A 12,538-nucleotide genomic window follows, 5' to 3' on the forward strand; every position below is an offset into this window, starting at 1 on the left:
GCCCAGGAAAAGGCCCTTTGGCGCGGCTCTGGCTTCTACAGCCCCCCCCCCCCACACCTAAGAAAAAGCACACCCGTAGTTTCCCTCCGCCGCCGCGGCCCTGCCCCATTCCTCGCGGCCTCCTGCTCCTCTACGCCGCCTACCGCCAGGTTCTGCCCGCCCCCTCCCGGCCCACCCCTCCGTTGTCGACCGTTCTCGCATGGAGAAGGCACAAGGGGCACCACCACCGGCGCCGCGGCAGTCCAGTTCCACCACCGCTGGTAGGTCCTTTGCTAATACACCGACGAACTGGTGATCTTATATGCTTTTGATTCTAAAAAATATGGTTGATCTCAGTAATCACAAGGCCCAAAGGCGTAGCTGGGCCCAGGCTATCAGGGCCATGGCCCGGGGCGTGGGAAATTTTTTAGCCTATATCTTTTAGAATTTCAAAAGTGGCCCGGGGCGTTGGCGCGGCTCAGCCCGGCACCTGCCCCTCTGGCCCTATCGACCAGTTCACCAGAGAGGCAGAGACGATAGAGGAACCCTACGCATCGAGCCAGGCAGCGAGCCACCGGCCGCCGCTCGTCAAATCCGGCGCCCCGTCTAACCCCGTCCAGTCCATCTGCTCATCCAGCGAGGCGGCGACCCCGCTCGCACGGCTTCACCTGCTGCACTCCGCTGCTCGTGCGCGACCTCGCCCCGCCTCTCGTCCAGCGACGCCCCGCCTCCCGTCCAACGCCCCGCCTCCCGTCCAGCGACGCCCCGCCTCCGACCTCCCGCCACCATCCGGCCGCCCGGCGACCTCGCCACGCCTCCGGCCTCCCGCCACCGTTCAGCCAGCCAGGTACTCTTCTGTCCTCTGCCTACTCCCAAATCGTTACTTCCTTTGACAAAGCACACAGCAGGTCTTTTGAATATTTTGCTCTCTGAGTTAATGCATCAATTAGCTCCATTCAAATTGATGCTTCAAAATACACCTTGATGGCTTGATTGCTTAATTGTTGCAGTAGAAACTGTTTTCCTAATTTTTGTTGCAATTTACAGGAAGATAAGATGAACAAAAGAACTAGGGCAACTCGTTGATTTGGTACCCTCTATTGTATTATTTATCCTTTATATTGTCTTCTGTTATGTGTTACATTATCAGATGAAGCACTGTTAAATATTGTGTTCAGATTTTTATCAGTTGCAAATGAGCGTTGCTTTTGTATGCCTTAAAACTGGGGTAGTTTTTGAGAATTTTTTTGGCCCTTCATTGTTGGCCCGGGGCGTCAGCCAATCCTGGCTACGCCGTTGACAAGGCCTATGCTCATTTAGGCCATGTAGCAGACAGCAATGCCCCTACAGGATTAGGATTTAGGAAGGCAAAAAAATGTCAGGATTATAGTCTAAAAAACCATGAAGAAACTTATGCAGCAGATGAGTATTGATCAGTACCATTCCATGAATAAAGGGCACAAGGCCATCCTTCCATTATCCTTGTCCCATTTTGTAAAGTAAGTTAGGCGGCCACTACCGTTGAGAAGAAAACATAGATATGCCCCTTAAAAAACTCTATGCTAGCTCCTGTGTTTTGTAGTATTGCGCTAAATTCTTTCCATCAGCTGTTTGGATAACAACGTCCTAAGCAATCTGGATGAAAGTTAGCTGGAATGAACATGTGTAACTAAATCTAAATGCATATATACTTTGAGGAGGAGTTCAATCCATACAGCTGCATTGTTGCTATTTAATTTTTAAATTCTCAGCTATATGGAAATTGATACTTCCTTTCAGGTCTCTGTGCTGATATCAGAATAACAGTTACAAAGACCTGAAAATTTAATCATACAGTAAATATGCGACCAGCATGCAGTTCTAATTTTAATTTGCTAGAGATTATTAGTTTTAGTTTGTAAGAAATATACTTATATGGGTTTTGCAAAATTCTTTCCAAGCTTATGGGGCCGTGAATCTCATGGACGAGGGCCTCGCCGCTTCTGAACCCGGCCCGTCTGTCGCCAAGAGGGCTCGGTTTATGGGGCCGCACGCATCCAGTAGCTCAGGCGCTGTCCCTGAGGTGGAGATCCGAGCACTAGTCTCGATGGCCAGCGGACTCTACCCATTGGCACGGGCGGAGGCGCTCAGCGGCCTCGCTGCGATCCTCAAGAAGGTGAATGCCGGCGGCGGGGTTGTGGAGTGCTGCTACGCTTGCGCGGAGAAATTGCTGAGGGACGAGGACGAGGGTATCAGGTTGGCCGCTGTACGATTGGTGAGATTTTGTCATTTATGGGTACTTATGTTTTCTTTTGTGCTACTGTATGCTTTGAGAGTTACATACGAGGAATTGAGGAGATCTCCTGTCTTCGGTGGATAGATTGGCCTTTGTGCGGAGAAGTTTGCCATGAGAGAGGAGTTGGGTGGTGATGGTGACCAAATGGACCAGGTTTTCCTACAGGTATGGTTTGCACTTCGCGCTGGATTTGGTGTTCATGAACGGTAGGATTAACTAGCTGAGTGTGGGCCTAATGTTAATGTGATACCGACATTTTTATTTAGCCTAATACTTCTGTTTCTATATGTCAATTCCAGGCTACTAAAGTTTGGAATGAATAGTTATACGACATGCCCATAACTGATACTGGGAGCGATGTTCTTGTTTTTTACTTAAACGACCTGTATTTTCGGCAATTTACCTTTCTGTTCTTAGCACCAGAAATCCTTTTGACAAGGTGAAACTACTAATGGCAAATGAGATTTACTACTGAAACATGCAGTTTGTGATGCACACAATAAGAAGGATGCATCTAATCATGCTTGTGTGCATTTAATATTTGTAACTTGCAAGTTTTACTCCACTGACCACTGTAATGATAACTGCTTTGTTTCCCCTTTGGACTTCTCTATTCAGCTGAGCTCCATGGCTAGGGACATGTGTACAGAAGTAAGAATTGAAGCATTCAACTCACTTGCCAAAATGCAGAGAGTATCTGGAGGTGTTTTGCTTCAGTCGCTGTCTAAGAAGATCATAAAAACTGACACCGGGAGTGCCTCTAGCGTCAAAGGGAAAAAACTACCACCTAAATTATCATTCCCCTGTGCTGCTGGCATATTTGCACATGGGGTTGAAGATGAATTCTATCAGGTCAGGTCATTCTCTTATACCACATAATTCCCCTTAACGTCCCGTGTCTTTTGTTTATTGTTCTATATGTTCTCCCTACAGGTCCGAACAGTTGCATGTAAAACGCTGGGAGCTCTTGCAAAGCTTTCAAACCAATATGCACAGAAGGCCTTGGACTTGTTGATGGACATGATGAATGATGATACAGAAGCAGTTAGACTGCAAACTTTGCAGACACTGTTTGATATGGCAACATATGGATGTTTGAGCATGCAGGAGAAGCACATGCACATGGTACTAATTATCAATATAATGTATCTTGTGTAAGCTAGATGTATGAATTGGTTCTTTATTTGTAGTTAACTGTGCTAGATGCTAAATTTGGTAATCTTATGCCTCCTGTTGCTTTTGCAGTTCCTTGGCATATTGATGGATGCCAACATCGTAGTTCGAAATGCAGCACGCAAGATCCTAGGGTCAGTGAATCTGCCTAAACTTCAAATGTTTAAATCTGCACTTGATGGTCTGATTGCAGGTCTGGAGAAAAATCCGGAGGTATGTTAGTGCAGAACAATCACCATGCTCACAATTATCTCTCCCTTGCTATTCTGATCTTTGCTTGAACATTTTCTAGATGAATTATTTGTGTAGTCAATGTAACACAAAGCCTCAATTATCCTGCTAAATGTTAATTTGAGTTTCATTCAGCGTATAGAATATTGCTTACTCTATAATTATTTGAGGCTTTGAGCCTATGACTTCAATTTTGTGGTAACTGACTCTTTTCTTCTATGTTGCGACCGTATTTATTATATGCAGGATCAAGATATATATGACGTTCTGTTTTCCATTGGCAAGAATCATGGGAGCTTTTCAGCCAATATAGCCAAACATTTAGCCAAAGAGGTGTTTCTCCATTGCTTACTTCCAATTTTATCTACATGCTAATGTTCTATATAAAATGTATGTTTTCACTTTCAGTATTGCTGCTGCACTGATTCTTTCTGTTTGCGCGGTTCTTTCAAGTTCGGTATATACTAGAAAGGAGGTACCATCTCAAGTTCGGTAGTGTGTACCCATGTTCTTATTTTCTGTCAGTCGTATGGAATTTGAGAATATTGCAAGCTATCAACCTTAAATAAATAACAATGAATGCATCTATATTTGCAGGCTGCTAAGTAATTTGTAACGATGAAGTCTACTCAACCCCAACTGTAGATTTCTTTTTTAGCCAAGTAATACTTTAAGGATGTGTTGCATATTTACAGTTTGATTTAGGACAACTGAATCTGGAAGGCAAAGAGCATATTTAATATATATATATATTTAGAAGATCATATTAATATACATTATCCACGTGAGCCAAATGTTTGAAGCCCTGTGTAATACCTATCCTATAAGATACACCTGATTATGTGGACTTCGTACTGATATGAACATCAAAGTTTGGTTGCTTGATAGTGCATGGGATCGGCCACTCGATGATGCCCAAACCTGTGACAAAAGATGGTACCTCCTGTTTAAGTATACCTGGTTTGCCCAACCTTCTCAATTAGTTCGGACTTTTGGGTGAACCGTCTGGTGCGTGAAGCGTTACCCCTCCAGCTGAGATGGCAACAATCAACAAAGTGCAAGTCAATAAAACAAATAAGGAGAAAAATCTATAACATTGTTTGGCGAGTACAAATTTGAGTTACCGCAGGTTTTTATAGACCAGAAAATATATAATGTCATTACAGTTGTTTGCTGATATCTAACACTTGTCTACAACATTTAGAAGACTACACATAGTTTATCATAAGTTACCATTTGTTTTTCTAGGTTTCGTGAGGGAAAGAAGTATACTCCCTCATTTGAGAATGTATTCCCATTTTTTGACTTTCTGCTGTCAATGTAAGACTAAAACCACAGTCTGAGACCACAATATGGTACGTGTTTTTTCCAAAATTTGGATTTTGAGAATACCCAAGGCACGGCTTGACGCACTCTGTCAGATTATTTGTGGCCGCGTTGCCATGTGACCATTGTTAGCAGATTGTTTGAGCGGTCCTGGTAGCTCATTTATTTTGTAAAATAGAGATCATAGTAGACAGTATAGCAGGCATCGCACCAGCTGAGATTCCTTTCGTTAGATGATAAAATATCATTGGAGCTGAGACTTGAGTTCTACAACGAGAGGTGCTTACAGTTTAGCATGGAAACAACTAAAAAAATTCCGAGAATAGTGGAATACATCAGATCAAAGCCTTAGGCTTCCTCCCCTCAAAGGCCCCCTTGCTGTCAAAGAGACATTGTCTTTCAGCATTCAGAAGGTTGATATTTGATACTGTTGCAGCGAGCAGCATAGTTCCTCTTGTTTGACTTCCCTTAAAACCTTCCTCAAGAGTGCACCAGAGTGTTCCATTTCTCCAACATTGTATCTTCTTTATTTGGGTTGTCGTCTTTTTCCAAATATCTCTTTAGCTGAGCCGGGCATGGGCTGACCCGCCACTTTTTACAGTTTTACATCAAGGCCAAGAAACAAAAATTTGCGAGGATATGGTCACGTACTAAGTATAAGCCATGATGGTAACTCATTTTATAGGTCTTCTGTATCTCTACCAACTGGATGAGAAAAAGTAATAGTTGTAGGAATGTGAATAGCCAAGTCTATCAAGTAAGGAGAAAAACGCCGCTGCTTGCTCATAGCCTCATACACCTTTTGCACATCATAATGGTTTGTCTGTCTAGATATCACATTGCCTACAATATATTAAAACAATAGGCAGGGTTGTCAGTGAGGAACATGCCTACATTATTCTTTGCTCAAACTGCCCCAAATCAATGTGAAGTGCGAGCCAAATCAGATGAACAGAGGATGCATCACAACACTACTAGTTTAGGGATCTTACCGATTCAAAGAAATGCTGACAGCAGTTTGCAGATTAACATGATGTGTCTTTCTCAACTGCATTATCATTGAATAATTTCTGGCACACGTAATTTCCTTTCTCTTTGGGGGTATTATGACCTGAGATGGTGTGTTCAGTATGTGAGGTACAGTCTCACTTCTCTTTAGATCCAATAGCAAAAAAGAACACCTAGCAGCATGCCATGCACACACACTTGGTTTGCGAATAACTTTTAACATATTTAAATCAGCTTTATATATTTAAGTTCCAGCTTATCCTCCTTAGGCCCAACTAGGAATGAGCATAAGCAAACAATGTGGTGAAAAGAATTTGAATATTAATTCCACTGACCAACCATATTTTCTCACTTTAGCTTTTTGTTATTCTCAACATACAAGGACTTCGGACTTGTTTTTATGCGTAGGTAGAGTAATATCTTCATTTGCTACATTGAGTATAGTAACATTTCTTTTGGATTTTTTATGAAGTTCTGTTATATCCCTTAATGCTATATTATCTATGACATAGATCAGTATGGCATCTGATGGAGAGCTGATCTTGGATAAACCTAGAATTAAAGCATTGTTAATGGTTTCTGTCTCGGCTGCTTATGATGATAAAGACAAAAAACTGGATATACCCACAGTTATATTTTCACATGCAATTCCCCTATTTGGGATGATCTCGTGTGCACTAGCCGAAGATGAACAGGATTCACTCTTATCCTACTTGTATCGTCAAGTTGGAATGCAGTTCTGGGAAAAGAAGTTAGTGTCTGCAGAAGGTGGAGATTATGAATGTTTCAGTGTTGAAACTGTGGGAGGAACTCATGCACAGGTAGAAACGACTGGAAAAACAAGCAAGTACTCAGATGAAGTCGTGATAATGCAATCGTCACGGCTCATATTAGAAACAGTTAAAGGAGCCTGGGTTGTGATAAAGCCGTACAGTATAGGAGAAGTTCAAAGTACTCTGAGGTATGACTTACCATATTCCGTTCTTTCCCATGCAACCAATCTTTCATGCTATTGTTTGTGATTACTTCAACTTCTTTTGATTATCTTTATTGTAGAACATGCAAAGAAGAAGTCAATAGCTTAGCTGTAAATTCTTCTGGATCAACTAGTGCGGTGTTGAGCTTTGTATGCGACTATCTTGATGCAGTACAGCTCATTGTTGAAATATGGTGGTTCATTCAGTTGGATGATTCTCATGCTTTTGGCCCCACATCACTTGATATTTTGCTTGAGAAGTTGGATACATCTGTGAGAAGGATGAAATGTTGTTATGCTGGATTGAATAGAGAACTGGAGGTTCAAGTCTTGGAGTTTGCTTTGTTAGCTATCTTATGTAGACTGTCCGAGTTTGGAACATGTTCAAAATTAGTGCTAGATAAGTTGCATTGGATAATTAATCACATTGATGGTCTGTGTGCCGATGGATCCTATGAGCTTTCCGACTTCAGCAAAGAAGTTAAGAAAGTGTTTGATGGTAACTTTATCGACGGCACTCCTATTGTCAACATTTGCACCTTTCTTGAAATCTTTGATCTAAAACCAGCAAGAGATTTTGAAATGCTTAATGCTACAACTGCTGTGCTGCAAGTCCGGGATACAGATTCTGAAAATCCGTTATCATATGTTTATGGATTACCCGTGGGGGTGACCTTTGACATGTCTCTGTGCAATACCTCTAGTCATGATAGAATATGGCTCCGCATGGTTGCTGGTCAGTCCGTCCAACATGTCTTCTTAGACTTGTCGTGTTTTGAGGGCAATGATAAGATGAAGAGCTGCTCCAGAGTCATTCCTTTCTATGCTACCCCAATGGCATGTTCATTTGTTCTGAGGGCATGCTTGGTAATTGAATGCCCATTTGGAAGTATCGGCACTCACCAGGAACGACATGGAGGACCAAGAGATTGTGTAGTCCAACTATGTGATGAATTGGATGTCTACTTTGTTAGTGCTGATACCGAGCAAAGGCAATGGTTGAAATGATAGTGGTCATGTGCACCAAGTTCTTCAGCATGCCCGCTTTGATCGACTGCACCATTGTGTTCTAACATCAACTGGGATCAAGTAATATGCGAAAGGAGTTAAGATACCAGTAGTGACTAATGAGGAGTTTCATATGATTAGTTGTGTCACTGTAGTATCAGATCAAACTCTGATTAGTTGTTTTCTTTAAGAATTGAGAATTTTTCTATGGCATGTGACCAGAAGAAATGTTATCTCATAGCCGATATAGTACTAGCAAGAACTCTGGGTAAAGAATTCGGCTGCGCTGATATTTTGGTAGCGGTAAGCAGGAACAAAGCAGTTACCCGACCACTAAGATGTGTTGCTGTTGCTAGTGTATGTTAAATTTGCGCCGTATGTATATGTAAAGGGTCGGCATATGACTGAAGAATTGAAAATCCTGTGAATTTTATGAGGCTGCTGAATTAGAGGTTGCGGAGGCCAATGTTCCTTGTGCATGTATGATTTGTGTGTCTAATGTGTGTTCTGCGCCTGGGACAGGTTCGCCGTTAGTGTAACTTTGGACTTACCATACGCTGTGCCGCATGACAGCGGCTTTTTTTTGTTTGTTTGTTGTGTGTTTACGTTTGTCGAAAGTACCGCTGGTGTCTGTTTCTTGCGTTCGCTGTGGCTTCTTTTCTTCTTATACAAAATACTCCACCCCTTTCGGTTTATGGGGCTCAAATTTTAAATCTCATCAACCAAGGCATTTTGTGAGTGGAGGAATGTATCTCGTACTTTACAAAACTATTTCAATTAAACTCATGCATTAATTTGGATTAATTACAGTGCATGCATGCTTGGCCATTACTCCCTCCGTTCCCAAATATTTGTCTTTGTAGAGATTTCAACAAGTGACTACATACGAAGCAAAATGAGTGAAGCTACACTTTAAAATATGCCTACATACATCCATATATTGTGTCCATTTGAAATGCCTAGAAAGACAAATATTTAGGAACGGAGGGAGTAGAGATGAGTAGGAACATTACATGCATTTGTGTGTTCTTTTTTAATTCTTGCATGCAAATATTTAATGCGCATTGGAAACTAAAAATAATATAGAGATGAGCCCTTTAAATTGGAAAAACAAAAGTTGAGATAGGCCTTATAAACCGGAGATGAGGGAGTACATGCCCAGCAACTGCACTCGCGATCTTGTATAACCAGCCTTCATCTACAAATCATGTTGATTCGTTCATTTCCACTGAATCCTTAGTTGATTCTTTTTTTTTGTTATTGCCTTAAAAAAAAGTTGATTTGTGAAAATTCCCATGCGGACGATCGAGGACAAGGGTGAAAAATATCCAAGACAAAGCTAAGAACCATGCACAAAAGTTTAGTAGGATAGGATGAACTAAAAAAAAATTGATTCCCCTGGTGCACGAAACCTCTGATTACACCGCAGGACAAAGCCGCGAACTGAACATGGTCGGTCGTTCTATCTATCTCCTGTCTGCGAGAAGCCGAGAACAGAACGGACAGATACGATCTTCTCCCTTCCTCGTCGCGCATGCAGATTGCGGCTCCGTAATCTCGTCAAGAGCGGCACGGTCTCTCCTCAGTACCTCCCGGCGCATGGCGTAGTACTCATCGCTTCGGCGGCGGCCCCACAGGTGGTTCTGCTCCATGGCCTTCGCCTCGTGCATCTCCACACGGCGGCCGGACTCGCTGCCCCCTGCCGCGCTGCTCTTCCCGGCGGCGGTTACGGGCTTCAGAGGCGCCTCCGTGGACACGAGGGGGCGAACCTTCACGGCGGTGCTGCTCCGCCGAGCTTCCTCAAGCCCCGAACGCTTATGCGCAGCCATCCATTGGCTCTTCTTGGCCTCGAAAGCCGCCGACAGTTCCTCCACCGCCGCCCGCATCCTGCGTCTGTCTCGCGCGTCGTCGTTCCAACAGGGATGTGGGACGCCGCCTGATCGCTGCTTCGCCTCCGCGATCAGCCGTTTCTGCTCGTCGATCCACTCCCGCTTTGCGGCCTCGTTAGCCAGCGCTTCCCGGCGTTCCCTCCGACGACTCCGCCATGTGCTTGGTCGCGGCCTTAGCGAAGCGATCAGCTGATCGTACTCTTCCTTTCTCTTTCTCCTCGCGATCTCGCGCGCTTCCTCCGGGGACGGGACGTGCGCGCGGCGGCGGAACCAGCTCGGCACCAACGCGAGGGACGCCATTGCCAGTGCAGACTCGATCGGGCGATACGCTCTTTCTCCTGGATACGCTCGCCTTATATGGTGGTGGACACCTGATATGGCAAGCCGTCTTGCGATCGAGCGTTCAAGCCGTGTCCGAACCAGGGACAGTAGTGCGTTGATCCAACGCTTAGTACTCCTACGTCTCGCTCGACATTTCGGAGTCAGATCCATGTATGTTACTATCTCCTACTCTATCGATGGTGTTGGCACGACAGCCGCAAACACCAAATCCAGGCCCTAAAATGTCCGTGATGTGCCCGGACACGTCCGCTCTGCATTCGAATACCTCATATATATAATCTATAATAACTAAATAGCTTATCCTCACTATCTTATTTCTCTTGACATGCAACCTAACCACATTATCAATTTTTTTTTCATTTTAGCTAATTTCTATTAACATCTAGACTTGCATGTGGTCGCTCTATTTTGAGTCTTAAATTACCAGCGAAGGTGTCAATTCGCAAACAGGGAAGAAAGCCCAGTCATCCTGCCCCACCATCCTTTCCGCGGCACCTCTCCTCCGCCTCTGCCAGCGCTGCCCGCTGCCTCCCCTCCTCCTCCGTCACCATCCCGCTGTCCTTACCGTTGTCCTTGGTGGCCTATGTTTGTGGGTGGAATCAGACCGGCCGATGGAGTCTCTCCTGGAAGGATGCTTTGCCCGACGACTCAACCATGGAGTGGATGCCGCGTCGGCCAAGTGACCAGCCGGTGGACACCTTTCTTTTTCGGCCTTCAAGTTATGTGCTGATGGTAATGTAGGGTAGGGCCTCCATTGGCATCCATGGCTTGCAGCATCGTTGGATCGACCTCGAGTTTTCTTTAGAATTACAGGGTGCTTACATGAGAACCAACACAAGCTCATGCACATGTCAAAGGAGAGTTGGAGAAATAGCAGGAAAGGCAATTCCCACTACCTCACTAAATTTGTTTTTTTGTTTTACCATATTCTATCTTAAAAGCTTGATTCTAGTGCATTGTTTGTTTCTTCATCGGGTTACTAATAACATGGTCTAATCAATTGCGGCCCCTCTTCTCCTTGAAAAGTATGGATAACCGTTCACTTCATGTTTTCCTTACGGGGATGATCACTAGCAAATCTCCTAGCTTACGGTACTAATTCAACAGTCCAAGTGTGTTTTTATCATTCTCTCATTAATTATTTCATGCTTCACTGGTTTTGTGCTTTCGATTTTTAAGCAATTGCTTTTAGTTTAGCCTTCTATTGTTATATTATGCTTATCCCGCACCCACTATTTTTAAGTTGTACTCCTCATGCCCACTAAGAAAGCCCAATCAATTAGCACTAGCCTATGTTTATTTCAGGATTTTCTGATTGTAGGATCTTGCTATCACTGCTGTAAAAAGTAACCAGATAGGTATCTCTCGAGTTATTTACGCAAAACGCCACATTTGGGGTTAAGGTAACAACTTCGTACCCTATTTGTGTCGGGGCATAAAAACCCACCAAAACCGCGCCTAATCTGTAACGCAGAGCATTGCTGCTTGATACGTCTCCAATGTATCTACTTTTCCTAACGCTTTTCCTCTTGTTTTGGACTCTAATTTGCATGATTTGAATGAAACTAACCACGGACTGACGTTGCTTTCAGCAAAACTATCATGGTGTTGTTTTTGTGCAGAAATAAAAGTTCTGGGAATGGAATGAAACTTTGCGAGGATTTTTATACAACAAAAGAGAGTTTAAGGAGCCAAGACCTGCCAGAGAGGTGCCCCTGGGTGGGCACAACCCACCAGGGCGCGCCCCTCTCCTGGCACGCCTAGGTGGGTTGTCCCCACCTGGTGGCCCCGCAGACCCTGAAACGAATGCTATAAAATCCTATTTTCAGAGAAAAAACAGAGAGAAAGAATTACCACGATCCACGAGACGGAGCCGCCGCCAAGCCCTGTTCTTCCTCGGGAGGGCAGAACTGGAGTCCGTTTGGGGCTCCGGAGAGGGGGATCTTCGTTCTTCATCATCACCAACCCTTCTCCATCGCCAATTCCATGATGCTCCCCACCAGGAGTGAGTAATTCCTTCGTAGGCTCGATGGTCGGTGAGGAGTTGGATGAGATTCATCATGTAATCGAGTTAGTTTTGTTAGGGCTTGATCCCTAGTATCCACTATGTTCTTAGATTGATGTTATTATGATTTTTCTATGCTTAATGCTTGTCACTTTGGGCCCGGGTGCCATGAACTCAGATCTGAACCATTTATGTTATCATCATTATATCCATGTTTTAGATCCAATCTTGCAAGTTATAGTCACCTACTACGTGTTATGATCCGGCAACCCCTGAGTGACAACAACTGGGCCCACTCCCGTTGATGACCGTAGTTTGAGGAGTTC

At 44.0% G+C, this 12,538-nt stretch overlaps 1 protein-coding gene across 3 annotated transcripts; it reads left to right on the forward strand.

The window, feature by feature from the left end:
• The first annotated feature begins 452 nt into the window (after positions 1 to 452).
• On the forward strand, positions 453 to 8,442 carry LOC123092532 (protein SIEL). 3 transcript variants are annotated; one of them, XM_044514333.1, is made up of 10 exons: positions 453 to 826; positions 1,027 to 1,069; positions 1,920 to 2,233; positions 2,339 to 2,419; positions 2,873 to 3,106; positions 3,188 to 3,379; positions 3,500 to 3,640; positions 3,905 to 3,991; positions 6,505 to 6,953; positions 7,049 to 8,442. In XM_044514333.1, exons 3-10 carry the CDS (start codon positions 1,940 to 1,942, stop codon positions 7,974 to 7,976), a joined length of 2,406 nt encoding a protein of 801 aa, XP_044370268.1. In that variant the 5' UTR covers positions 453 to 826; positions 1,027 to 1,069; positions 1,920 to 1,939; the 3' UTR covers positions 7,977 to 8,442. The 3 variants fall into 3 exon arrangements, with proteins under 3 accessions (XP_044370268.1, XP_044370267.1, XP_044370269.1); XM_044514332.1 differs by lacking the exon at positions 1,027 to 1,069; XM_044514334.1 differs by lacking the exons at positions 453 to 826; positions 1,027 to 1,069 and having other exon boundaries at positions 1,945 to 2,214.
• The last annotated feature ends 4,096 nt before the right edge of the window (positions 8,443 to 12,538 follow it).

This window comes from Triticum aestivum, chromosome 4B (assembly GCF_018294505.1).
Source record: "Triticum aestivum cultivar Chinese Spring chromosome 4B, IWGSC CS RefSeq v2.1, whole genome shotgun sequence".
Classification (NCBI taxonomy): domain Eukaryota; kingdom Viridiplantae; phylum Streptophyta; class Magnoliopsida; order Poales; family Poaceae; genus Triticum; species Triticum aestivum.